General features: G+C 41.5%; 1 protein-coding gene across 1 annotated transcript in view; it reads left to right on the top strand.

Annotated features, from left to right (window-relative positions):
- Window positions 1–25981, top strand: part of LOC116426268 (uncharacterized) — a 194186-nt gene extending 168205 nt beyond the window's left edge. Inside the window, exons 4-5 of the mRNA XM_076372797.1 lie at window positions 11957–12271; window positions 17380–25981. Coding sequence (XP_076228912.1) covers window positions 11957–12271; window positions 17380–17724 — 660 coding nt within the window. The 3' untranslated portion in view covers window positions 17725–25981. The remainder of the gene's footprint in view (window positions 1–11956; window positions 12272–17379) is intronic.
- Window positions 25982–26827: the final 846 nt, after the last annotated feature.

Here is a 26827-nt window from a genome sequence, read left to right as displayed (position 1 = left end):
TTCGGGGCACTGTATTTTAATTGCTGCTTATTGCAGTACTGATATATCGTTATCGTTCACGATATCCCCGTGTTTATTGTGGAAGATTCTGGTTAATTAGCTTCTTTCGCGTGTGTCCAATTTGGAGTTTCGATACTATTTGTATAACCTCTCGGTGTCGTTACAGCGGAATGGAAGTATTCGATAGAGATTGACAACTTGTAATTGCATTCTGTCGCGAGAGAAATCAATTTTCGAGGACAGAAATAGACTGTTTTAATGATACATCAAATTGCATATTGCAACGGTGGAACTTGAAAATTTCATCGATCCGACTGAAGAAAACGTAGCCTATAGTCAATTTTCTTGTGTAAGGTTCCTTGAATTCAAAACTAGAGAATCGAATATTATTACAACCCTTCAATTCTTTCGCGCGAATTGACAGTGCAACACAAACTTTTTCTTTGAGATCATTTGCAATTTAATTTAATTTTTCTTCCCTTGAGTTTGTTGCTTTTCACAACACAATAAGTTTCGTAACAAAAAGGGACGTTTAGATTTAATAAATATAGTAAGGAAATTAATAATAAATATGATAGAAACTTCTGCGAACACACCATGCAGCAACGATCGCTGTTGAAGGATTAATAACTGTATTTGATTCTCATATATATATATATATTTTGAAGCAGAAGTAAACCGTTAAATAAGCAATTCTGTATTCCGTGTCAGAGGTGGAGCTTCCCTCGGAACGGTTTGCCATTAGATCGTCCTGCCGGATGACAAACAGTGCCACGTAATCTCATTCCCTCTTCCAGTTTATCGTGGCGCATTGAAAGGTAGCGTTACCAAGCCGGCGATCATTTTGCTTACGGTCCCACGTTTCACCTACGACTGTAGCGTGTATCCTCGTGTTTCCGTGCCTATAACACGCGCCGCCTTGATTTGTCCTCATAGTCGTCGGCAAAGCGTTCGATAGGAACGTCTATCGTTGCTCCGCACGCGGGACTTCCGATTTATTTTTCCAGTCGGAACGCGGATCTCTCGTATCACGGAAAAAGAAAATTCTCTAAAACAATCCTCGCCCCGTATAAAATCATCGACAAATCAATTTTAGTGACGAATTGTGAACTTCTAAAATTCTATATCAATCGTGTTCGATATTGTGCAAATATTCTATGTTCGGACATAGAAGAGTTTCAGTGAACTAGGAAAATTGTGATCACGTATACGATTAGAATTCTTCGTAACTGTCAGAATGCCAATTACTCGGGCTAACTAAGGATGATACCTCAAAAAGAGAAGAAACACTATGTACGTATGAAGAACAACCGTAACTGTACAGTTTCATTGTACCCGAGACAATTTTGTATACTAACTAGACAATTGTTGTGAACGTCTAGAGCTCAACGCTGAATGTCAGATAGTAAGCCGTCAAAAATACTGCTCCCAAATGTCAGTAATTGCGCTTTGTCGCAGCCTCGGCTTCTTTCTAAATTTACAGAGTTAATGTTGCATCCCCACCGGGGAGCAGCCATTAAGAGTACAATCCGTTAACGTAGGCGCGCAATCCTGAGAACGATCGCGGTGATCTTGTTTTTCAGTGCGCGTCGCGTCTCCCAGTAACGCGACTCACCTATAACTCACTCTTCCCACATGGACACACAACGTAATGTACCCAGCTCCCATCTAATGATGCCCAATGCATCATTCAGCCAACTCGCCCGGCATTCATCACGTTCCCTCTCAGCAATTTACACGCGTTTCCCAGACAATCCGTACTTTCAGGCTGACAAAACCGTCTATATCCTCCTAATTCGAGCGTCTAGACCAAGCCCGGGCCACAAAGAACTCTGGCTAGGCCCAAAAGACGGACAGTCGCGTCTTCCCGTGCCGTTTCCTGTCATTCAGCGGCCGAATGGGATCGCGCTTAAGTAGGCTCGCCGGCGAGTGGCCGCGAAATGGACACCGGGGAATTTATATGTCGTTCCCGGTCACGGGCAATTGCCCTGCCCGTCACGGACCGGAATAATGTCGCGATATGTGCATGCCAAAACAGCCGCGGACGGTGGGAGACAACGGGTGGACCCGCGAGCAGGTCGCGAGACGCACCGGCGACACCCGACGTCTGGCCTCGCGCGTTATTAACGTACGAGTCACCCTCGGTTTACGGGGACCTTCTTTTACGTGGGAAATTAGAAGTTTATTCGAACAATTCACTGGACAGATCGATTAAATAGACTTTTGGATTTTTCCAGATTTTATCGTTGAAGTCGCTTCATTGGCTATTGACACATTGACACATTGCGGACCTTCTTTTACGTGGGAAATTAGAGATTTATTTGAACTATTCACTGGATAGATCGATTAAATCGACTTATGGATTTCTCCAGATTTTATCATTGAAATCGCTTCATTGGTTCTTGACACATTGTTGACCAGTCAGGAGTTAACTCGTGTTTGCACTTGCATTAGTTGTTTCAATGTTTGAAACGCAGGGTGGTATAGAATATTGCAAAAACAGAATATTCGAAGTTACGTGAAAGATATGTCCCAAGTTTCGTTTCAATTCATTATGTGGAAATGTAAAATATTAAAGTTTATTTAGATCGCGCCATTTTCATATTTAATTACAGAGTTATAACTGAAGTGGCGTCTGTGTAAAATCGCTGATCACTGTATTAACTTTTTGTATCTGATATAAATTTCATTGTGACAGTACCACAAAGCGACAGTCAGTCTGTTAATCATGGAAAAATTGCAATAGTGATAAAAGTTGCTTCAACGATATACTATTTTATGTACTTTATATATCAATTAGATTCAAGCTGTACCTGTGCTAACAAAGTAAAATACATTCTATAACGATGATTTGATTTTGCATTTAACGGAATATTTTAGAAATCAATTATCTGTTGCGTCACTTTTCTCTACTTTTTGTTTTACGGAGTTAATCGGTTTGTCCAATGAATGGCTCATTTATCTTAATGTACGCGGTCTAGATTTAGTAACACCGAATGAAATGTACTTTTGTTTTCTGGAATGTCATTAATATTATTTATTTTGTTTGATTATGTGAAATAAATATATGTTTCTAACATTTACATCAGCTTTTCTCCAATATTTTCTCTGGTACCGACAGACTATTTGCACGATTCCTATTCGCGTAAAACTTATCCACGTGAAGCGGATTTTCGCGTGAATCGAGGGTCAGGTGTATAGATTCCTGTAGTCAACGGTATACTGTACCGTTGAATTGGCAGTGAGACCTCGAGCATCGTGGAGGAACATTTAACCCTTTGCGAATGAGGACTTCTGAACCCTTAGCAACGCAGTACGCTTTAGTACTGCAACTAGTATCGTTCTCGACATTCTATTAGCCCGTTGCAATCTTGTATCAGACCCGACATTCAGTTTTATTCCAGTGTCTGCTTGTTTTAACAGGTTTTCTTGTTAAGATTTCCTTCTTTCCACGAATTCCGACATTTCCTACTGCATTACCTAGTGTAATATTACAAGCAATAACAACAAAACCTATTAAAACAAGTAGACACTGGAATAGATGTTCTAAAAGACGTTTCTTCCATCAAAATATGCTCTATTCGATCCGATACACTTCCGCCAACGTGTTCTTAATGAATATATTCCTTTTTAAGAAATTCTGAATGTTTAGAATTAACGAATTCTAAAGACGTTGTAAATTACTGCTCTCGTTCACAGTATTGTCTCCAAATGGCTTGTTTATAACTCGAGCGATTTTTACAGCGTTATTTCCAAGTTTGACTTCATATAAGCAACTTACACGAATGTTTCCGATATCCATGTTTTCAAAAAATCGATGCAACAAATGCACAATTCGAAAGAACTGTTTTGCAAAAAGTTACTCTGATAATCGATGATGGAAGTGTTTAAGATGTTATATGAGAAACATATAATAGCAACAGGAGTGCAAACATTTCTGAATAAAAGAAATCCATAAGTATTACAGAACCTAATAATTGTATTATATAAAGTATCACTTCATTGCTTTCTAAGCGTTCTTGAATAAATAATGAAAATTTCGTAACAAAGTATAACTATAACTCCGAAGCTTCAGACATTAATTCGTTTCGTAATGTTTCTTTTTTAATTTTATGGACTAAGCGTCGCTGACGACGATATATCGTTATTGGCCGCTATAAAGGTTAAATTAAATTAACTGATCTACCGTTATTGTATTATAGAAGTCATAAAAACTATATTCCATCCGACGTGACGAGCCAGGAAACGTAAACAGAGCAATCGCGAGCTAAACACGGCGATTAATCGGAACAACGGTTATCCCAATCGCGCCTAAGTTATCTATCGCACAGTTTTGTTTATGTTTACCGACTCGTCTCGTTGAACCGACTATCTTCGTACGAGTGTGTACATCCATTATAATTTCTGCAAGATAATAGTTCGCAGAAATAAATCAGTTTTAAGTAGTTGTTAAGGGTTAAAGCGTACGGAATCTTCCGCGGAGGAAGCTAAATTATCTATCGAACTTTTAAATATTGGAGACAAGGGAACTATATATTGATCTTTGGTTGTTTGAGTAACTAAATTAGTTATTCTCAACTTTGCACTTTACACGTAAGACTTTGGTGTCGCTGGTGTAATGATATTCGTTTCCGAAGGTTTATCTCATCGCTGACAGGAGGAAAATTGATCCGCGAGACCCACTGAGGATTTGTTTTTTCGTTTCGTAATTCTGTATGCGTCCGTGACGCGTGTTTTCCAGTATTTTCTTGTTTCTGATGCCGATTCCTCGTTCTGCAACTATTGTTTCGCGGTAGAATCGATCTCGAGCTGTTGAGGTGTTTCAAAGAAGTTCAAAGTTGTCAGTGATTATTATTTAACACTTTGGCAACCGTCTAAAAAGAACTATAACTACAACCTCTTCCATTATCTTCAATCCTCTTCTGAACAAAGCTCAATAACATAAAAAGTAAGAGTGATACAAAAAAATACTACAGACAAAAGTTGCAAGATATAGAACTAAACATATAGCGGTTATAGTTTTTTTAAATTACAGGGATATTCTACAGTTTATTCAATGGCAATAAATACGTAGCGAATTTGTTCGCATAAAATTTATATTTTTCAAATGAAAATCATTTTGTATAGCAGGTACTACTTACAACACGTTGGTCACCTTCAATTTTCGTCATGCGAACAGTCGAATTTCTGACTTTTCAGTATTTTCAATGACAATACGTATGTTGCAATTCGATTCAAACGTTACACAAATAGAGAAACGGAATTTATTCGCCCAAAATCTGTATTTTTCGAATGAAAATCATTTTGTATAACAGAAACTACTTACAACACATTAGTCGCATTCAATTTTCGTCATGCGAACAGTCGAATTTCTGACTTTTCAGTTTTTTCGATGACAATACATATGTTGCAATTCGATTCAAACGTTACACAAATAGAGAAACGGAATTTATTCGCCCAAAATCTGTATTTTTCGAATGAAAATCATTTTGTATAACAGAAACTACTTACAACACATTAGTCGCATTCAATTTTCGTCATGCGAACAGTCGAATTTCTGACTTTTCAGTTTTTTCGATGACAATACATATGTTGCAATTCGATTCAAACGTTACACAAATAGAGAAACGGAATTTATTCGCCCAAAATCTGTATTTTTCGAATGAAAATCATTTTGTATAACAGAAACTACTTACAACACATTAGTCGCATTCAATTTTCGTCGTGCGAATAGTCGAATTTCGAGGTTTTATCTACAGACGGTCGCATTATGCGTCGATTCGATTCGACGTGTTTGTCCTGTTCCGTTCCAGCGAAATCCACCGCGCGAAATCGAACACCGATAACGAAGGCCCCGTCGAATTCGACGCGGAAGCGGATTAAACCGCGGCGGCCTAATGAAAAGACCGCGGGGAGACGGTCCCGCGTTTACGACGCCGCGGATGACGATTAAGCGAATAGTCGGCATCGGGAACATCAGCGTGGCGAATTAACGCGCGATTCCATTAAAAAAGAAACGGCGCCCGTTAAATCCGCGGGCGAAATAATTGAATTAGTCGTTCGCCGGGCGGCGCGCCGGAAAAAAGGAGAAAGTCGCGGACAGCGACGTTAGGAGCGATCCGTTTTATGCGATGATAAAATTGACCGTTGATTCAGAGCGACGCGGACTGTAACTTTCGTTTAAGCGGCGGCACGCTGATATGCACCGGGATCGAATCACCGTTTCGCCGGTTAAACTGTTCGAATTTTCATGGAAATTCCCAGCGAGCGTCGCGGAACGACGTGCCGCGGGCTCTTTATACGCTTCCCGCGGCGCGGACAAGCAACCGCATAAGGGAGGAGTTTGATGGCCCATTAGGATGCACGGGAAAAGGAGCAGGCAGAACATAATTGGGCTAAGAATGATCAAGATCTAATGTTTTCGGAGTAACAACGTTTATACGGGAGTAACGATGGTAAAAGGAAATATCAGATTGTTTGTCGGTGCGTTTGAGATTGGATTCAAGTCGGCTGATGGATTCTGGGTTTTATACTTTGCTTTACGGGGAAGAGGAATAAGTCAACGAAAGTCCGTTCGTTTAGAATTAAATGGGCTAGAGTTAGAAGCAATCTAGGAGATTTCATGGAAGTTGTAATTTACAGGCTACTTTGGAAAAATTGGGAAGAAGTTTTCTTTGCTAGTCGAAGCTTCCGAATTGTATTAGGTCGTCATAGAAGTTCCTGCTGTTTAGTTCTCTTCCATAGAAAATAATATTTTGTTAAATATACAATTTCTATAACTTCATAACCTGTCGCTCTCGAATACCTTCTACTGATTAAACTGAAGCAGATCAAACTCGTATCGTTCTGTGATTAAAAAGTATAACACGAGAAGTATTAACATTTTGAATTCGAACGCTGTGTTAATATGTTCTTTACTAACGTTTGTTTCGCTGGCGATCTTCTTGGTTGTAATGTTTTATTCAATATAGATGGTGTAAACAAAGTATCGGAAAAATGGAACTGAAACGAGTCGTTGAGTTTTTAAATATAATACCGTATCTTGTAGCTTTAACCAACAATGTCTATAAAATTAATTTAATTTCGTTTGTGTGAAATGTAGAACTGTCACAAATGGGGTAAAGGCGCCTAATATGAAAGAGCTGGTAGTGTGGAACAACGCAATATTTCGGAAAATAAATAGCTTGATATGTCTACCATGGGAGACACGTCATTACTAATAGAAAACATATTAATAGCTGGACATCAATTAACGATTTGCCATTAAATGCGAAGCATTGCGTTTAGTAGTACGCTAAATTTTCTAAAAGTCGAAAATAATCAAATATCTTAATACAGATAAGCCAAAAGCTTAGATTCATCATTGAACATGTTCGTTGCTCACTATTCGAAAGCAATTTGCTACAAATTTACTTCTTTCAATGTATTTATCTTCTTTAATCCCACAAATATTCATTTCTCACGATAAAAATCATTTTCTTTCAAAATTCCCTAGGTGCTCCATATTAAGAGCCATTTTTCACATCGTTTCCGACTTTATTTACACTTTTTACCGTTCGAAGATATTTAAATATTTCTTGTATAGGTACAAAATCTTCTAAATATATATTAGATAATAATCTTATACAGATATAAAACCTTAGATATAAAAATATCCCTATTTCCCAGCGAATTCTACGAATTTCCATCGCGAAATCTTGAAAACCCAATTCTCAACGAAAATGAAACTGAAACGAACCCGTTATAACACCACGCGGCCATTAATCGCGACCGACATTAAAATTCCCCAATCAACGTCCGCTAGTCGAGCTCCGATAAACAAATCCCGCGCGATAGAATCCGTCGAGCGTAATCCGGGCCGGACGGGCGGGCGGGATCCAATAAGAATCCGCCGGTTTTCAATCGTCCGCCACGTTTTACGATCGATACGCGAAAATTTCCCGTACCGACACGATAAAAATCCGCTCGTCGCCGCCGGTGCGGCTCCCTAAAACTTTTACGCGCGACAAACGCGTCGGGTTCCGGTTTTAGATTGCGTTCGTATCGTTATCTTATTCCGCGGGATACGAGCCGGGCCCTGATCGTAAACCGACGCCGGAAGACAGCGGTCCGCTTATAGGCGGACGACACCTAAAAACGCCCTAAATAAAGATCGACTTTGGGAACATTTTTTGTTAGCGACTAATTAGCCCTTTGAACTCTGTAGGCTCCAATATTGCACCAGTTATAATATTAAATATTTTAATGAATCTTAAGGAAAGTACCCCAAAATTATTAGATCTTCCACATATCCGAATTTTATACTGAGATGGAAAATAAAAGATCGAAGAAATGTTATAGCATTTCTCATTTTCGCTAGGAAGACTATAAAAATTAGTTTCAGTTGCTGATAGATTACAAAACAACCTGGAGCGCTAAGGGTTAACCCCTTGGCGTACTGTTTACTTTACTAAGCTTGTGGTTATTTTACTATCAACGATTTAGAAGAAATGTAACAAAATTTTCCATTCTACTTCAAGTGGACATTTCATTTGAAGACAATACATTGATAATAGCAAAATAGATCTTTCCTCTCCGTGGGTCATGAACAGCTTTGATTATTAAATTAATTTAGAAATCTTCATCGCGAGTCTCACTCGTCATTGTACGGCAAGGGGTTAACCTTTCGCACTCCAAAAGTGTTTCATTGGAAATGCTCGACGTTTTCTAACGAGAAACTAACTTCACATATAAATTCAGGAAGGAAACTATTTTATTGCAATGTTTTATATATTAACGCTAGATTTACAGACATTTATTGTACAGTTTGTTCTATTGTTTTTAGAAAAATTGATATTCGTTCGTCTAGATTTCGGAAATTTGAGGTTTATGCGTAGACGATTAGGATTCGTATTAGCAAATATTATTATTCATACGTTGAGTGCCGCACGATTTTGCCGAGAAAAGTATACAAAATAAAAATAATGTGACATCAACTTATGCAATTGAATTACGTTATTATTCTTGCAGATTTATCTTGTCGAATGTCACTGCATTAGGTGGTATTGCTTGTAATATAGAAAAGTTGTCGAATAATCATCGTTTAATCGAATGAATTGTAGTAATTCGATTTGATTGAGGTCACCGGTGACCTCCATGGCATCCAACGTGTTAATTAATAATAAATACTATTTAGCAAATAATGTTTATAAAATTCTACACGAGTCGCAGCGCACATTCGACGATCTACCACCCTTTCGGCGCGTAGGTGCTCCGAGAGGGTTGGAGTTTCGCGACAGGTCCGCGGCACGGTTACGATATTTAGTAGCCCGTGGAAACGGTCCACTTACCGTTCTCAAGACACTGTCGTTAGGTTAAGTGTTCTCTCCGGTTATTTCCGCTGGTAATGCGTCGAGCGACGCTAACCGCAGGTGGTTGATAAATTATTAATTGCCGGGCCGGTCGAATTCGGGATGCGGTACACGCGTGCGATTTCTGCTCGGGGTGACTTTCTTTCGGGAAATTTGAATTCTTCAACTCTAATCGCACCACGATGTGACTTTGAGTCACATTTGAATGTTTTACTTAAATTTCTTGATTATTTCATATTGCATTTTCAAAAGTTTCTTTAGGCTTTTAAAATTTGAACTCTATAAACGGAAACAATAACATCTTGATCGTTCCTTTTATTCTCATAAGTGACTGAGAGTCTCATCGTGGTATGATTCGTTATAAAAACACGTGGTACGATTAGGGTTAACACGTTGACTGCCACGGTGTTCCAATGGCCGGAGCTTACAAATTGCTGAACAACAATTACAATAAGAAACTTGATTTTAACACGTTGAACGCTGCACTATTTCATATAGCAAAATACACAAAATGGAAAAAATATAATATCAAATCATTTCATTGAATTGTGTTATTATTATTACATGTTCATTTAGCTGAATGTCACCGCATTATGTAGTATTATTTATAATATAGAGATGTTTTCAAATAATCAACGTTTAATTGAATGAACTATAGTAATTCGATTTGTTTGGGGGTCACCAATGACCCCCACGGCATTCAACGTGTTAAATAAAAGTATTTTGCAACACAAGTAGATAGATCATAGCGTGATATGGCTACTGTGATCCTAAACAATTACTAATTATTTCTACTATCTTTCATAAATGAAAGAATCATTATTCGCGGTAGAAAGATTTCTACCTTCGTTGTAAGGTTATGTTTACTCTGAATATTGAATATTGATTACACGAAAGCGACGTTCTGTTTTGACTGCAAATAAATGAATAATACCCGTGTTTATTAAACCGGAACCTACGCCACGAGTTTCGATCGATATTACAAAGCACGAGGTTGCACTGAGTAAATCAAAGGGGAAAAAATAAGTACCAAGATTAACGTTAGAGAGACTACATAATTCACTTCGGTCAAACTATTTTCGTAAAAACGGACCGTTAAAGATTCATCGAAATCTGCATTATAAATTCAGTATACTCAATTGTATATGTACCCAGCCGTTTACTATTTACTAACTAATTAATATTCACATGAATTAAATCATCCGTATTAATCGAATCAAAAGGTTTACTCTATTGAAAATACTATCGTATCAAAGATCAAAATTCACATTAATTAAATCATCCGTATTAATCGAACCAGAAGGGTTACCTTATTAACCCTTTGCACTCTATGCCCTCTACTACCACTTATAACATTAAATATTTCCACCGTCAAAAGTGAAAAGATTACCCTACGATTAATCCATTTACTGCATACGCAAATCTTTCTCTAAGAACAAACAGAAAATCTGAGAAATGTTATAATATTTTTTCATATTCTTCACGAGTACTGTAAAAATGTCTTCGGGTTGCTGGTAAATTATAAAATCAGGTGGAGTGCTAAGGGTTCACCCTTCGCGGACGAAGATTCATCGAACTATAGAAAACCGTCAGCAAATGAAGCCAGATTATACATCAAATGCTTAGATAATATTGAAAACGGAAACTAAATACTTGCTGTTCAAGAAATGAAATAATTTGTTTGCGGCTTCACATTCTAAATACGAAAGTTAATACATTAGTACGCAAAAGATTAACCTTTTACCGTACCAGTAAAAATGGTTAAAACGATTGAATACCCGAATCGATCGTAAAAATAAATAGTCTCACTTAAATAATACAATGAATGTCTGAAGAAACTGGAAATAATCTATTCTTACAATTTTTATAGGAATTACACATTAATCGTATTAAATGCTCGGTAGTTCAAGTGTTAATACCTTATTCAACAGTTTATATTGAATTCCTCACTTTATAATTTTGCTACGTTCAATCGAATGGCGACCGAGAGTCGCCTCTCGAGCGCAAAGTGTTAACGCTTTGCACTCGACAATATTTTTCGAACTTTCATTATCTTCTGACGAAATATCAACAATGTTATTTGCAACTTACATAAAGGAACATCTATAAATCATAGGGCAGAATTGTTTTATTTCTGTTTCATGTGTTAATACCTTATTCAAAATTTTACATTGAATTCCTCACTTTATAATTCTGCTGCGTTCAATCGAATGGCCACCGAAAGTCTCTCGAGCGCAAAAGGTTAATCCTTTGGCTACGACAGAATTATATACGAGCGCAGGAGCCAAAGGGTTAATCCATTGCACTCGACAACATTTTTCATTACAAACATTCATTATCTTCTGACGAGATATGAACAATGTTATTTGCAACTTACATAAAGAAACATCTATAAATCATAGGGCAGAATTGTTTTATTTCTGTTTCATGTGTTAATACCTTATTCAAAATTTTACATTGAATTCCTCACTTTATAATTCTGCTGCGTTCAATCGAATGGCCACCGAGAGTCGCCTCTCGAGTGCAAAGGGTTAAAATGCTATCGCATCGAAGATCAGAATATCAGAAGGGATTGTTTCAACTCGAAATCTCGTTTGATTTTCCAGATGCTGTCGGTGAGCCCAGGAATGGAGGTAGGCAGCGGCGGTCACGGTGGCCTCGGTGGTGGACTGGAGGGTGATCCGAGCGGTGGTGGCGCCGGCGTGGGCGACGGCGGCGGCGGAGGAGGCGGCGGAGTCGGCGAAGGAGCCACCGACGGGATGCAGGAAGCGATGGTCGCCGCCGCCAGGGATAGGGCGATCCGCGCCGGAAGTGTCCGGCAGGACCTCGCCCTCGACCTACCCCCGCGGCTCCAACTTCCGGACGGCGAGGAGCGTCCGTACGGAGCGCACACCGCCCTCCATCTGCGCGACCCCGAGCAGGTACACTCAGCGCATTTTCCCAACTTCTAATTTTAAAATTATCCCCTGCCTTGAGGCTCCAACCCTTTGCACTCCGAATTTCTTTTGCATTTCTTCCCCGATGACTCGGTGCATTATCACGGTATCTCATTTGAAACGCATTTGAAAAAATAGTTTGTAAGGAGCAGTGTTTCTTCTTACTAATAGTATTGAAAATAATATAATAACATAATATTTTAACCCTCTATAGGCTCGTGCAAGTTTACTGAACGTTATTGTAACTTCGAAGTTACAAGGTATATTCGTTTCAATGAAATTATTGAAACTATTCAATTCATTGTTAATTTGTATTTATAGGTTGATATTTATTAATTTCATACTAAAAACATTCAGTCCGTAGAGGGTTAGAAATCTCTTGAGAAAGAATCACACCTGTGAATAAAACTGATGATTCACGCTCGACATAGGAGCGCAAAGGGTTAAGTTCAAAATTCGGCCCTTTTGGAACAGATTATCTTGCACTGGAATGGGGATTTTCATGCGAATGAGAATATATTTATAGGGACTAATTTAGAATAATGGAAGAGTTAAATGGAGACTTTGTCTATGGTTTTGTTAGGGTAGGAATGAAATAAAAATTGAATTTCGTAAAAGTTGTGTTGCTTTCTAGATTAACTATGCAATTCGGTGGTGAAAATTAGTAAGCAGTTTCTACAGAGACGGAACAGTGTATCGATCGTATTATTACAGTACAATTTACTGAAATGAAAATCTTTATCCACAATGCAACCCTCTGGGCAGTTATTTCATCGTATGGAGAATTTAAAGTAAAAAATTAATTAATCCATTACCATTTGCATTTCTATCGTGTACATTTGCCTGCAGCCGAATATATCCGCATCGCCGATCCCCGACCACATATCGTATCAGCAAAATTAAAACCCCTAAAACAAAATTTGTGGAACAATTCTCTACCGCGCGAACTACCCCAGCGTTCGTTCAAAACAAACGCGACAGAAGTTTTTCAATATATCCCGGTTCCATTAATTAAACCGGGCGTTGATCAGCCGGCCGGTAATAAGCGCGCGTTTTCGAAGAAGCGTCGGTCGCCCGGGGTTAATAACGCGTGTAAAAATGGATAAATTGTTCACGGTCCGCGTACCACCGCGCTCCACTCGGCGTGTGTTCGCCGTCGATTCGCAGGTGTTGAGCGGACCTGGAGTCGCGCGTTTTAGCCCCACTTTTCGTATCCTCCGTTAACATCGCGGCTCCTGGTGTCCATTAACTGTATGCCACGGTAATTAGCTCCGTTGGTCTCACTGTGTTCCACAGGGTGCTCAATTCATCGGAAAGACTTTTTGTTATTGGATTCTACGCGAAGAGTTCATTTAACATTAAAACTACCCGATAGGTCAAAATGACCCATTTCTAATGTCTTGGTTCTGCGATTAGTAAGAAGATAACACGAAACGTTCCAGTAACATTAAAAACTCGCAATGAACTAGAGATCTTTAATGCTGAACTTACTAGACATGTCAGATGGACCATTTCTGATTTCTTCTTTTTGCAATTGTTAAAAAGATAACAGATATTCCTCTGAGAAATTATTAGAGAAATTGATTTAGGACGCAAACAATTGTAAATCAATTGAAGTCTCGATAGATGCACTCTTAGAGTTTCTATAGAATTTCAAAAAGTCTGTTTAACTGATCGGTAGTTTTAGTGTTAAATAGGGAATTTTATGTTAGTCTAATGGTGGAATCGATTTCATTTAGTGCTGTAACAATGAATTCTCGCCCTTGAGTATTGGAGGTTGTAGCTGAAGATCTGAGCTGTAGAAATTGAAGTCTTCGATGCTCAAATGTTTGTGTTCGAAGACTCGAGTCGTTTATTGGTATATGGATACTGTGTCAATATGGTGTTAATATAGCAACAGACTTACAAAACTTCAAAGTTCAGCTCTGAACTTTTGAAGACTCGGTCTTTAAGGTTGGTCTTTGAAACTTTGAAGACTCGGTCTTTAAGGTTGGTCTTTGAAGCTTTGAAGACTCGGCTTTCAAGGTTGGTCTTTGAAACTTTGAGGATTTGATCTTTAAGGTTGTCCTTTGAAACTCTGAAGACTCTTAAAAGTTAAACTTAAACTCTGAATACCTTAAAACTGAGGAGTCTTGAAGACTTAGAGTTCCATTAAGACTAAGTATTCAAGACTCCTCAGCTTTTAAGGTTGAGCCTTAAAGCTTCGAAGACTTCGTTAAAGCTAGTCTTTGAAACTTTGAAGATTCAGTCTTTATAGAACTCTAAGTCTTCAAGACTCCTCAGCTTTTAAGGTTGAGCCTTAAAGCTTCGAAGACTTCGTTAAAGCTAGTCTTTGAAACTTTGAAGATTCAGTCTTTATAGAACTCTAAGTCTTCAATACTTCTCAGCCTTTAAGATTGAGACTTGAAGCTTCGAAGACTTGATCGTTAAAGCTAGTCTTTGAAACTTTGAAAACTCGTTCTTAATAGAACTCTAAGTTTTCAAGACTCCTCAGTCTTTAAGGTTGAACCTCGAAGCTTCGAAGACTCAATGTTCACATAAATCTGAGCCTTCAAGACTCCACCTTTAAGCTCGAACCTCGAAGCTTCGAGGACTCAAACTTTTTACAACGCTAGTCTGAAGAGCTGCTGAAAACTCAGTCGGTCGTTAAACGCTGGGTCCGCGCGAGATCTGTTTCGCCAATTTTTCGGGATCGTTAGATACCGCTCGAGTGTCGATTTCCCCATCCATCCATCCATCCATCCGTCCGTCCGTCCGTCCGTTCCCATCCCACCTCTTCGCGCTGGATTTACCGTAATTAATGTCGACCCGAACGCGCTAATTGGCTCGGAATATTCTAAGGCGCAATTAGCGTGCCGGGCGCGTAACGCGCGCGCCTCTTAAAATATTCCCGATGGAGCAGATCTTTTTCGAGGCGGTTAATCGGGTTTCTTCGACGGGACTTGATTTCCCCCGGGGATCCCGGCAACGGCTAATACCACGTTCGATATCTCGAAACGTCGCGAGCAGTCGATCGACTATTCACACCGTAGCCGACGAGCATACTGTTCTGTGAGTCACGGACCGTTCTTGGGGATTCTTTGATGCATTTTTGTGCACCCGAGTGCGCTTTCATTCCTCAAGGATGATTTCTAGTCTCGGACCCTTTGATCCTAGCCGTGTTTTGACATTTCTTTTGGGAAATGAAAGAAGTTTCGAAGTTCTGCAGTTTTAGGTTTCATCTGACGTTTGGATTTTTCTTTGAAGTCTTGTTAAAATATAGAGTACAGACGTTTCGTGATAAATATTTTGAATATGAAAAAATATATCAACATTTGTTGAAATAAGTTAAAAGAAGAAGACAAACATTAAACTAAATTATTGTTTCTATTTTCGTTTTATAAACCATAAGTATTAGAATCTTTCAAATGACACAGTAGAAATTAAACAAAATTCTTCAATATATATTCGAAATTGTTTTTAACAAATTTTAACCAGCTCAAGCCGTAAATTACACCCCAAACTCTTCGGAGAACAATTCTGTCGTACCGTTTAGACATTCGCCACGGGGTTAATCGCACGATCGGCCGTTTCGTGTCCCAACGAGCCGCATATCCGAGAACATTCCATCCACAGAGACGCGAAAACGGTCTCGTGTTCTACCCTGTGGATGCCGGCAGCATCGAGGCGCATTTTCGAGGGTCACCGGTTAGAATTTCAGTAATCCTACGCCCCTGATGGCGCGTCGCAACCCGTTGACGTCTAAGGAGCGACGACACCGCGTTTCTAGCGCGGCGTCCGGCGAATGACCGAAAAAAATATTTATTTATTCGCGGCTGTTCGGCGACGCGAGCGGATTCCCGTGTTCGCTACACCGATTCCTATTGCGCTTCGTCATCGGCGAGCGTTCGCGAATATTAAACGACCGCCGGGGTCACGGTTGGTATTCCGACTTGATTGGCTTCGAACACGTTCGGCCGGCGATCATCGATAATTTTCGATTTTCTTGTTGCACGGCGAATTTTTCGCGACGTTGCGCTCCGGACAAGATGCCTGGATAAAGGGGATCGTAGATCGGCATTCGAGATTTTAGAGACTTTCATCGGTCGATTTTATACAGTCGTTAACCTGTTGGCTCGACGATTACTCGCGAACACTCGCGTGAGCATAATTAGTGACGCAGCTAAAGAGTTCGGTTTGTTTTGCCGTGCGAGAAACTTGAGGCAGATGTAGATTATAATGATGTTTGTTTAATTTGTCTAGACCAAAGCGGGATTAAAGGCTCGAAAGTGAGAAATTGAGAAATGGAAAATATGAGATGCGGCGCTGATGGGTTGGCTGCTCAAATATTTGGTCATAACTCATGTTACTGCTTGCAATTGAAATCTTCTGGATTAATGGCCGGTGAATTAGAATACAATAGGAAGAGATTGAAACTATTATACAGTTGGTGAAAGCAACGCAGCGTTGAGCGTAAAAAGACGTTTGCGAAATGAACACCGCTGACATCTGAGAATATTTTTCCTCGTTCCTAATTTTTGCATATTTTTATTTATTCAGAGACGTAGGAAGCTTTCCAAAGTGCAGCCTAAAAGCCTCAACAGTAACGTCTATACTATCATTTAAGACTATAATCCGTCAACAGAGCAACTCGTTCCGTATTAACGCTAGGTTTGCGAAACGCGTCAATGTGACGCACATCGAGTGTTATAACTATGATATGGTACATGTCGATTATAATCCTTATTAGTGAATTTTACGTCAATTCTTAGATTTAAATGAACGAACGTCAATTTTTCTGGGAACAATAGACTGGATTGTGCGACAAATGCTCGTAAACCTAGTATTAACGCTACAACTGCCAACAATTTAATACATTTAACACCAATCCCTTCTAAACATTGTAACTTTGAAACTATTTATCCTAAAAATCTTTTCAAACATTTCGTACTTTCAAGCTACCAACAATCGCGAAACAAGGCACCCGAAACCAGTGATTTTGTCTGGTACGCTGGTTCCAGTATCACGATCCACCAAAACTCAGCCCGATCAATAATTTCTCTATCAGCCATGAAAACACCGAAACTAATCCCAACGAATTCCTCGGATTCCAGGAAAGCGAGATATACCAGAACTGCGTGCGACCGCCGCCGAACCGGACGGTGTTCGACAGCGAGAGCCCGCCGCCGTATAGGAGCCAATCGGCGTTGCTGGACGCGCCGGACCGGATAGTCCGTTGCCACAGCGCGGGAAGCTCGTTGCTGAGGGTGTTCCGAAAGTTCCCGAGCCCGGGCAGCTCGACGCCGGCGGTGGTGGTGCCACCCAGGAGGCCGACATTGTCCAGTTATTCCGAGTCGAGCAGCAACCTGAGCAACCTGTCCAGCCTGACGGTGGTGCCGTGCGAGACGGACGAGAGCCAGCAGCAGCAGCACCACAATCACCATCAGCAGCACGTCTGATCCGAGGCGCGGCCGAGACGAAGGAGAACACTCGAGGCCGCGGCGGCGCCGGGGGCCGAGCGATTCCCCGGGGTCGACGGACGCCGCGCAAGGATCTCGTGGAAGCGGCGACGAGCCGGCGGCGCGGACCAAGCGGAACGGAACAAGGAACTAGCTGACGAGGACGGGACGCACGGGAAAGACGAAGGGAAGAAGGAAACAGAAGACGATGAAGGGGATGACGAAGAGGATGACGAAGTGGACGACGAAGAGGACGAAGATATCGAAAGTGGCGAGGTGAAGAAGGACACCGGGATCGTCGTCGTCGTTCTGCCCTCGAGAATCCTCGAGGCGTCGAGGATCCCTCAAGACTGACTTGCAGGAGAAACTTCGGCCAGCCGATGCTGCCTCCTCGCGTCCCGCGCAGATGAAAGCGGATTGCCCGGGCGAGTGGCCGCGGCAGCGAGATCCCGCTGACTCCGGGAAAGAAAGACAACCGAGGACAAAGAGACCGACGAGATCCTCCCGGCGACCGGCTGGATGGTACTCCAACAGTCCCGGGGACGTTGAAGGCGACGCTGCGCGGTCCTCGTCGTTGAAGTGGGAGGAGGGTAGTGCCGGGCTGGTTTTCGGGTGTCGTGGGTCCTGCGATGCACCCTACATTTTTTTTTCCTCGATGCTCGTCGCTGACAGCGATATCATCCACGAAGAAGAGGCCAGTCTCGGAGCCTAGATCTCAGACAATTCCAAAGCGCTAACGAACGAAACGGGACGCACGGCGGGGGGGTGGGGGGGACGACGAGAAGTGTCTCACGGCGAGAGACACGAAGACAAGGCCTACACGCACGATTGGGGATCGAGGACCCACGCGCGATCAGTCGAACCCGGCCAACGGTTTTAGGGGATCGCCGCCTACGTCTTTCCGTCGATGTTCATCTGGGACGTTGAAGGGGCCGGAGGATCATCACGAGCGCGTACGTGTCCCACGGACGATCATGGATCCATCGAGTTGAAGTTTGTTCCCTGCGACAAAAGACTTAGTAAATTATTTATTGGCGGTTATTTCGCGCGCGAGACCTGCGCTCTATCGATGCGGCGAGCGAGCAGGCGGGGGAGAAGCGAAACAAACGGGGAATTTACGGGGCGGACTCTGGCGGGGTATCGGTACCGGACACAAACCCCCGTTCAAGGGCCGTTTTTTTTTTCTCGGGTAAATGACGAACGCGGTGTGAGTGGGTTACACGTGTGTGAATGGCAGGACGACGCTCTTCCTCCGGTCGGCCCGTGAAGCCGGTCGCAAGATGGAGGACGGGAGCAAAATGGCGGCGCGCGGTCGCGGGAGAGGTCTCTGTTTTCGCGTATGCCTGGGCTACACGTGTATGCTAGAGAGAATGAAAGGGAGAGTATCAGAGGAAAAGTAGTGCCAAGAGCGTAAAGAAAAGAAACTCTGTACATATTAGGTTAGGTAGTTCAATATCAATATAATTATTACGACTAAAAATGATATGCTATATACTGATTAAAAGTAATACCTTACACCACGCATAAACACGAGTTGACGCGCCGGGGGGACGCTTCGGGACGCGCTGCCCTCTCGCCTGGGACACTGGTGAATCGATGTTCCTTCAACGAGGTGTCTTTCAGTTATTTCCCATGGAAGTGGGAAATGTTAGAATGGAAATTGGCGAGGGGATGGTGTAACTTTGAATTGACACTTTGACACGTTGACCGGTTTATGATGCGCGTTCGGTAACCGTTCGTGGCTTTGTTATTTAAAAATAACTACGAGCATTTCATTTTATAGTATGTTGACGTCTACTTAATTTGTCGTTCATTTTTATGTCGTCTAACGCGCATTAATATGGTAATGTAAGAGCTTTAGATTGTCTTTTATAGATAATCCAGCGAAAGATTCAGTTTATCGGTTAATAACTTAATTGGCAAATAGTAAGATTAGTACATTCAACTTAAAAATATCGCGTCGAGCGTGGCTTTTTAATGCGGAAACTTCATTTTGTATTTACTACGCGACTGAATCGGCCAACGTGTCGGGAAACATTGATCGGGCGAGATTGGCATTCACGTTTTAGTGATTGGTATTAGAAGAGAATAGCGTGCAGGCGAAAATGAAAGGGAGATCGATTCATCGGTGAACGGAAGCCGCGAGAAGCCGCGCGTCCCGCCGCGTTCCCAATGGCTCGCACGATGTCTGATATAACGCTACTTTATTATTATTCAGATAGATAAGGCTTCAGTTTTTGACGAAATAGGACGAGATCTGCCTTGACGATGAACCGAGAGTCGACGACTGAGTCCGGTGCAATCTTTTCCTCATTCTTAAATTAATTCGATGTTCCTGTTGGGTTGTTATTCATTATTCTTATGAATTTTAATTTTATAATCACTGCATCAGTGAGCAAATATTTTATATATAAATATATATGTATATATATATTTTCCTTTCGGAATACTTCAAGTGTATTCTCTATCGTTCTCTTTTCAATTCACGGCGCCGCCGTCAAACGGAAAATACCACGGATATTCGAATTGAAATTTAAATGATGAAACTGTGCATTTGTAACGAAAAGTAATTCATTATTACCAACTGCTCGCGGTTTGAAAAATCTACCTTCTTTCGGCGAACGATATTTCTCTGATGCGTATATATGAATAGTAACTAATTTATTCACGTTATTCGTAAGATCCATTTATTATTTATCCATTATCGGAATCCGAAAGACCCAACCTGCAACAGAGATTTCCTCACGAATAATCCACCGGGATTACTTACTTCCGTCGATTTTAAAGTACCCGTTGATCCGTTATCAGGTTCGGCGAAATGTCACAGATAAAATAGAACACATCGGGAGATAATTGATCGATCGATCGCCGTCGATTTCGGTTCTCGAGCTCGGGACAGAACGAAACTACTGAAGTATCTCATGAGAAGTCACCAATTATTGTAATCCTTAAAACTGTAAGAACGAAGGGGTAAAATTGCAAAGAAAATTACCGAACAGGTTTGCCTTGATGGCCGTGGCCCGGTTGTGACACAACAGACTCTCGAGCCTGACACAAAAGAAAACCTCCGAAACAACAAGAAAACGAAAAAAAAAACAAAAAAAAGACAAAAACAAAGGAAAATTAAAAATCCTCCGACTTCCGCAGAATCTTGTCCGCATCAATCAAATCGATCTTTCGATTTCTCCGAAATCTCTGCGCACCTGAGAGTATTCTAGACCATCGAGTCCTTAAGATTCCGTGCCACGTGACACGTTAGCAGCTGTGCACACCCGAGGCCAGCCACGGGAACCGGCGACGAACCAACATTTGGCGTCGAAATACGCGTAGCAAAAACGAACCAATGCCGATGAAACAGGAAACGAAAAAAAAGAAAATGCAGACACAGAGAAAGATGTACGCGTGCACGCGTTCACGGGCGAATATGCAAGCGTGCGTACATGCGTGCATATACGCGCGTGAAATGAAAAATGAAAAAGGAAAATCCGATTCTTTCGACGAATGTCCGGGCAGTTCTACATACACGCACACAGAGACACACACACACACACACACACGTTCATACAGGAACACGTTAAACACCGACAGACGCGACACTCAACCGTTTCTCTCAGCGGCGCACAGCTGAGGGTGCCGAGGAATCGATCCCAATTTGTTCCATCGTTGAAAAATGTGTTCACGCGCATGCAATATTAGGTGATCAAGAAATTTAATCGTAATTCTCTATGCGAAAACGGAAGCAACAATGGAAAGAATGAACGGAAAAAGAAACAAAAACGAAAAAGAAACGAGATGAGATGAACGAATAATAACGGACTAAAAAACTGGAGAGAGAGAGAGAGAGAGAAAGCGAGAGAAAGAGAGAGATAAAATACGGTCCCTCGCGATCGAACGAGAGAGTAATCGATGAGAGGAGTGCGAGAGAAAGAGAGCGAGTGCGTGTGTGAGTGAATTCGAGTGAACAGATACGCTAAATCCAATGGGTCTTGTGCAAGCCTCGGTTAAATTAAAAACTGTTATCGACTTAGATTAAATTTTAAACGGTCTGGAAGCTCTGGGGACTCGAATAGAAGCGATTTCGAGCTTCGTCGATCGTGTATTATCATTGGAGGCAACGCGGTGTTGCCCCGTTACTTGTTCGACCCTTCTGCTTTAGGGTATTCGATGATCTAGGCCAGCGTTGTTCACGGATAAACCGAGGAGGAACCTCTAATGAAATTTTTTATTAGATGTACACTTATGTTACAGAGTCTAGGGGATCGAATAATAAAATTGGCGACACGTTTTAGGGGAATTACCGTGAGAAATTCCCTAGACTCTAGTGGCAACGCTGGACTAGGTGACTAGACGTGCAGTTGATCGATTTTAGGAATGAAAGCTTGACCTCGTTACTTGTTCCTCGACGGACCAGGTTGAATCGGCACTGTTCAAGCTCTGTCACTGAGGGGACCGGATTGCTAAATAGTAATACAATTACTGCCAACCGCTTCGAATATAAAATTCATTGAATTATCAATTTTTTGGCGTTAAAACTGACCAGGTTGGCGGCAGCGGGGAGACTCTATGATTCCTTTAGAGTAATCGCCCCGTCGACTAACTCGCGGTTGTTTCTTTGAAATGAATATCTCCGGTGAAATTGATCGGCGATGATTCGTGTAATTACAATATATCAGTGCTGCGATGCGAATTAGCGAATGGTTTCTAGGAGAAATGTTTGTACATATACTTAACGACAGGACAATGGTCGTTCCGCGTTAGAACGGTAGTTTCCATCGAGCAATTGTTTGTTCCTTCGTTTGAAATGAAAATTCTCAAGGACATTCGGGAGGAACGTTGTATCGTCGATACGGAAAGAGATTAGACAAATTCTAGGGGAAATATTCGTATCATCGACGCGTTGGTAATATTTCGTTTAGCTTCGCGGTTACCTTGAACAGAGAGGTCAGAGGCAGTCTAAAGTCCGAATGGAACATGGAACGAGGCAACACCGTACTCGGCGATTCGTTGACTCCAGAGCTTCCGGACGGCGTGGTACGAGCGAGGAGATTCGATCATTTGTGGCCTTTCGGTGAGAAATCGGTGGCGAACTGATCGGGAACGCGGCCATTTTGCCTGTCTAGTCTCTTCGTAGAGATGTTCTCCGGTGTTCGCGACTACTTTTAAAGCGTATTTCGACTCAAACGAACGGCTTAGCTCGTTGGATCGGTACTCGAAACGCTGACGCTCGGAACAATGGTTCACATTCGATTGAGAAGATCCCAACGAATTCGAAATGATTTGCAATCGATATTCGTGTCGCCCTGGCACTCGAGTTTTTGATCGAGCACCATTGCAATACATATTTTTTAGTCATTTAAAGGGGAAGAATTAATACATGTCCGTGGTTCACAGGTTTGCAGACTTTATTATTTATCGTTTCAGCGAATAAACTGATTCGCGTTCTCGTAGAGGAATTTTCAAATTTCAGTGAAACTAATAGAGAAGACCCGTAGTCTACTAGTAAAAATTATAATAGAGGAAATAAGTTCATCTTCAATTATTTAAGACGATCCTCGAGAGCATTGCTTATTACGGTGATAGATACAATTATGTTTAAAACGATCACTTTATTAGTTCGATCCAATAGAGATTACATCATTTCTCGTCCCGTGTCCCGATAATCACACGAAACGTCATATCTACATCTGCAAACCTAATCCATGGGCATAATATCAGCCTGGAGGACGATCGAATCACTAAACAAAGTCGAGCCACGCCAAAAAGGATCCTCCAGCGTTCAAAAACTGATTCTTCCAATGAAAATCTCTCTCGAAATGAAGCAAAGGGAGCCATTTCAAGCGTCGCTGCGAACGAAAGCCCGTTTGTCTTGTCCTCATCGTTCGTACGTATTCTCGGAAGCGTGGTGTCCAGGTTGATCACTCCTCGTCGAAGAACTGAAACGGTATATAAATAAGATAAATAAATTAAGAAGAAAAAAAAAAGAAAAAAGATATCTGGTGATCAGACTCTTTGATCAACCTCGGCCGCTTCCGGTCCATCTAGTCATGCTGAGCCGTGCGTCCCGTCGGAGGATTTATATATAAAGTATATCGTATATATCAGAATCGTTCGATCGATACGCGGATCTCGGTGCGCGATCGCGAGAGCTTTTCTTCTTCACGGGGTGTACCAAAATTGCGGATCGGCCGCCTCAATACGCCAAAACGATAAACGAATCGGCTGACGCTTCCCCCGGGGGCGGTAATTATTCTAATCGTTAAACGTCGATAAGATTGGTGTGTCTAGTCCGCCATGATGGGAGGAACCGGGTCAGACCGGTTGCCACTCTTGACGAACGGTGAAACCGTTGTTCGATCTTTCCATTGTATTTAGCCGGTATCCAGTGGCAACCGGCGGAACATCCGATCGTCCGGTCCTCCCCATCCTGGAGCGTAAATCATTCATTTGTTTTTCTCTTGTTTTCCCCTTTTTTTCTTTGTAATTTACGTTATTAGGTAAACCGAAAACGCGTACGACGAGGGTACTCGGGGAGGTGGGGTTACGGGGATATCGGATCAATGCACAGACCCGCAGACTGATACGGATGCTAAACACGAGAATCAAAATTTCTAGGTCGTCCCGCGGTGTCTTATCGCTGGACTGCGGAGCTTTATGCGAATCACTCGGTTTTCATGGATTATTTGCTAGACATTCGAGTAGGGTAACATTTTATTTCGTCGATTGACGGGGTAATAACCCAATAAAAATAGTCTATCCAACGAACGAAACGTTCTAGACCTAAACGATTGGCATCGTCCGAGCTACAGCTAAGTTAGCTACCACACCTGTTTACAGCCAGCCTCGTTGGATAGACTGTAGTAACGTCATCGATGCTTATCAAAGCGAACTTTCCATTGTACTCGACAGTTCCGTAGAAACTACAACAGCATAAAGATCCGCGGTCTGCTTATCGCCGTCTCTTTTGGTACCGCCCGATGATCACCGGCTCGCGGGAACGATTGTCCAGCTGCCCGCGGTTATTTGCTTACGGTTGTCGATCGGATCGAGGTACCAAAGGAACGAACAGGGGTGGCTGAACGTGTGCGTGGGCGGAGAGAATGAGTGAACGTTTGCGAGAGAGGGAGAGACAGTGGGGGATTAACGAAAACAAAAGACGCGCGGAAAGGAAAGAAAGGTGAGAGGAAGGGAAGGAGTGACTGAGAGAAAAGCGAACTAGCCAACGCGTGTGATTCGAGTCGAATTATTCATCGTTTACGTTGTTGTCGTGATGTACGGGCAGGCGGAGTATAAGAAAACGGAAATGAATATAAAAAAAGAGAGGGAGAGAGAGAGAGAGAGAAAGAGAGACGAAGATAAACGAGAAATTGGGGAAACTTTTTTCAAGGTAATCGATCGATGTTGTAGGAACCAGTGTCATTTAAAAGTAGTAGGTCGCTTCTACCAAAAGGAAAGTCACACATCTCGGGACGGGGAGTTTTAAAAGAACGGTTTCCACGTGATTCGAAAGTCGCGCCGAGCCGCGTGGCCGCGCTCGAGGTGGCGCGAGATTTGAAATTCCGAAGAGCTGCGGGGAAACGCTGGCGAACGGGAAAAAGAAGAAAAATTAGAAACGCGGAGGATCTCTCTGCGGTTCTCGTTTTTCTCCCTTTTCGTTTCTTCCGTTCGTTCCCGGCGGTGAAAACGGGTCTCGAGCTCCTGGAGCGTGCCGAGGACCACGCGGGAAAGTAAACGGTTTTTTATACAGTAGAATTGTACCAATTGTACCACATAGGAAAACGAAAAGAAATAAAAAAAACGTATGATGTTCGTTGTTCACTGCTCTGGCTTGCTAGAAACAGCAAAGTAACAATAAACTCGGGCCTCCCGGAGGCTGTTCGGACCAGGAGAGACGTGAAAATTCGCGGGAAGATGGAAGGAAAAAGACTGCTGACCAATAAAACGAGCGTAATCCCAATCGATAGAACTTGCTCCGGACAGTCCCCTTCGTGCCCCCCGGTATGAATCGGCAACATTTCGACATTGCAAGATTATTGGTGTACTTATCACGCAGTTTTCTACAAAATAAAGAAAACGATTTTGAAAAAAAAACAAAAACGATACGAAAGAAACAGCGTTTATTTGTGTCTACGTCCTTTCACCATGGTCCTGTGAGTTCCCCGAGACTTTTTGATCATTTAAGCTGGAACAGAGTAACCTTCTTTTTATTATGTTATGGATAAAGATGATATTCAAAGTATAAGCAACAAAAATTGAGGCATAAAGTAAAAGAATTATTGGAAGCTAGAATAAAAATACTCGTGAACCAAATGAAATGTTTAGTATTTAATTCTTTCCTTAAGCAATTTTTACTTCTGCATTTATATAAATGTCATTTTTGAGTTGATTTTTCGTTAATATCTATTAAATGACGTATTTAGTTTATGATAATTGCTTGGTTTCTAGAATAACGTGCAAACTGTTATAAATAATTTATTTCCTGAAGTTTACCCTTTTAACTGGTGGTGCCATCTGCGGTAAAATGTTGAAGCTGATATATACGCATTGTTAATAAGAGAATTTATGGATACCAACGATGGGTAAAAGTAAATCAAACATCTTTTAATGAGATTTAATATTTTAAATTGAAGTCATGGGTTAAAACCACAATGTTAAGATTGGTACAAACGTTTTATGCAATGTAGCTTGTTAATCTGAAATATTGAAGATTTCAAAAAATGTCTTACCTTATTGGTGGCTTGTAGCAAAATGTTAATGAACTACGTAAAACAGGAACATAAAAATTACATGTTGCAAAAGTTATCTTTTATCACAGACAAGGGACAGGGTTAACTTATATAATTATGATTCCAAAAATCACCGACTAGAGATAGGGTAGATTAGACATTTTATGGGACTTCATGTCTAAGGATCTAAATTACCGATCACGCAAACATAGTGTAGCTTCGTCATGCCCCTTGCAGATAAGATTGTGAATTTAAGAAATATATTAATTAATTAATATACAGATGCGTGCAGACGTCACAGCTTATGAGAAGTTTTACTAGGACTTCAGGGGTCTTAAGACCCTAATTCTATCTCGGTGTCGCGCTCGACGTTACCGATA

Source organism: Nomia melanderi, chromosome 12 (genome assembly GCF_051020985.1).
Source record: "Nomia melanderi isolate GNS246 chromosome 12, iyNomMela1, whole genome shotgun sequence".
Taxonomy (NCBI): Eukaryota; Metazoa; Arthropoda; class Insecta; order Hymenoptera; family Halictidae; genus Nomia; species Nomia melanderi.
The sequence above is the reverse complement of the archived record's forward strand: the minus strand, read 5'-3'. Positions and strand labels throughout refer to the sequence as shown.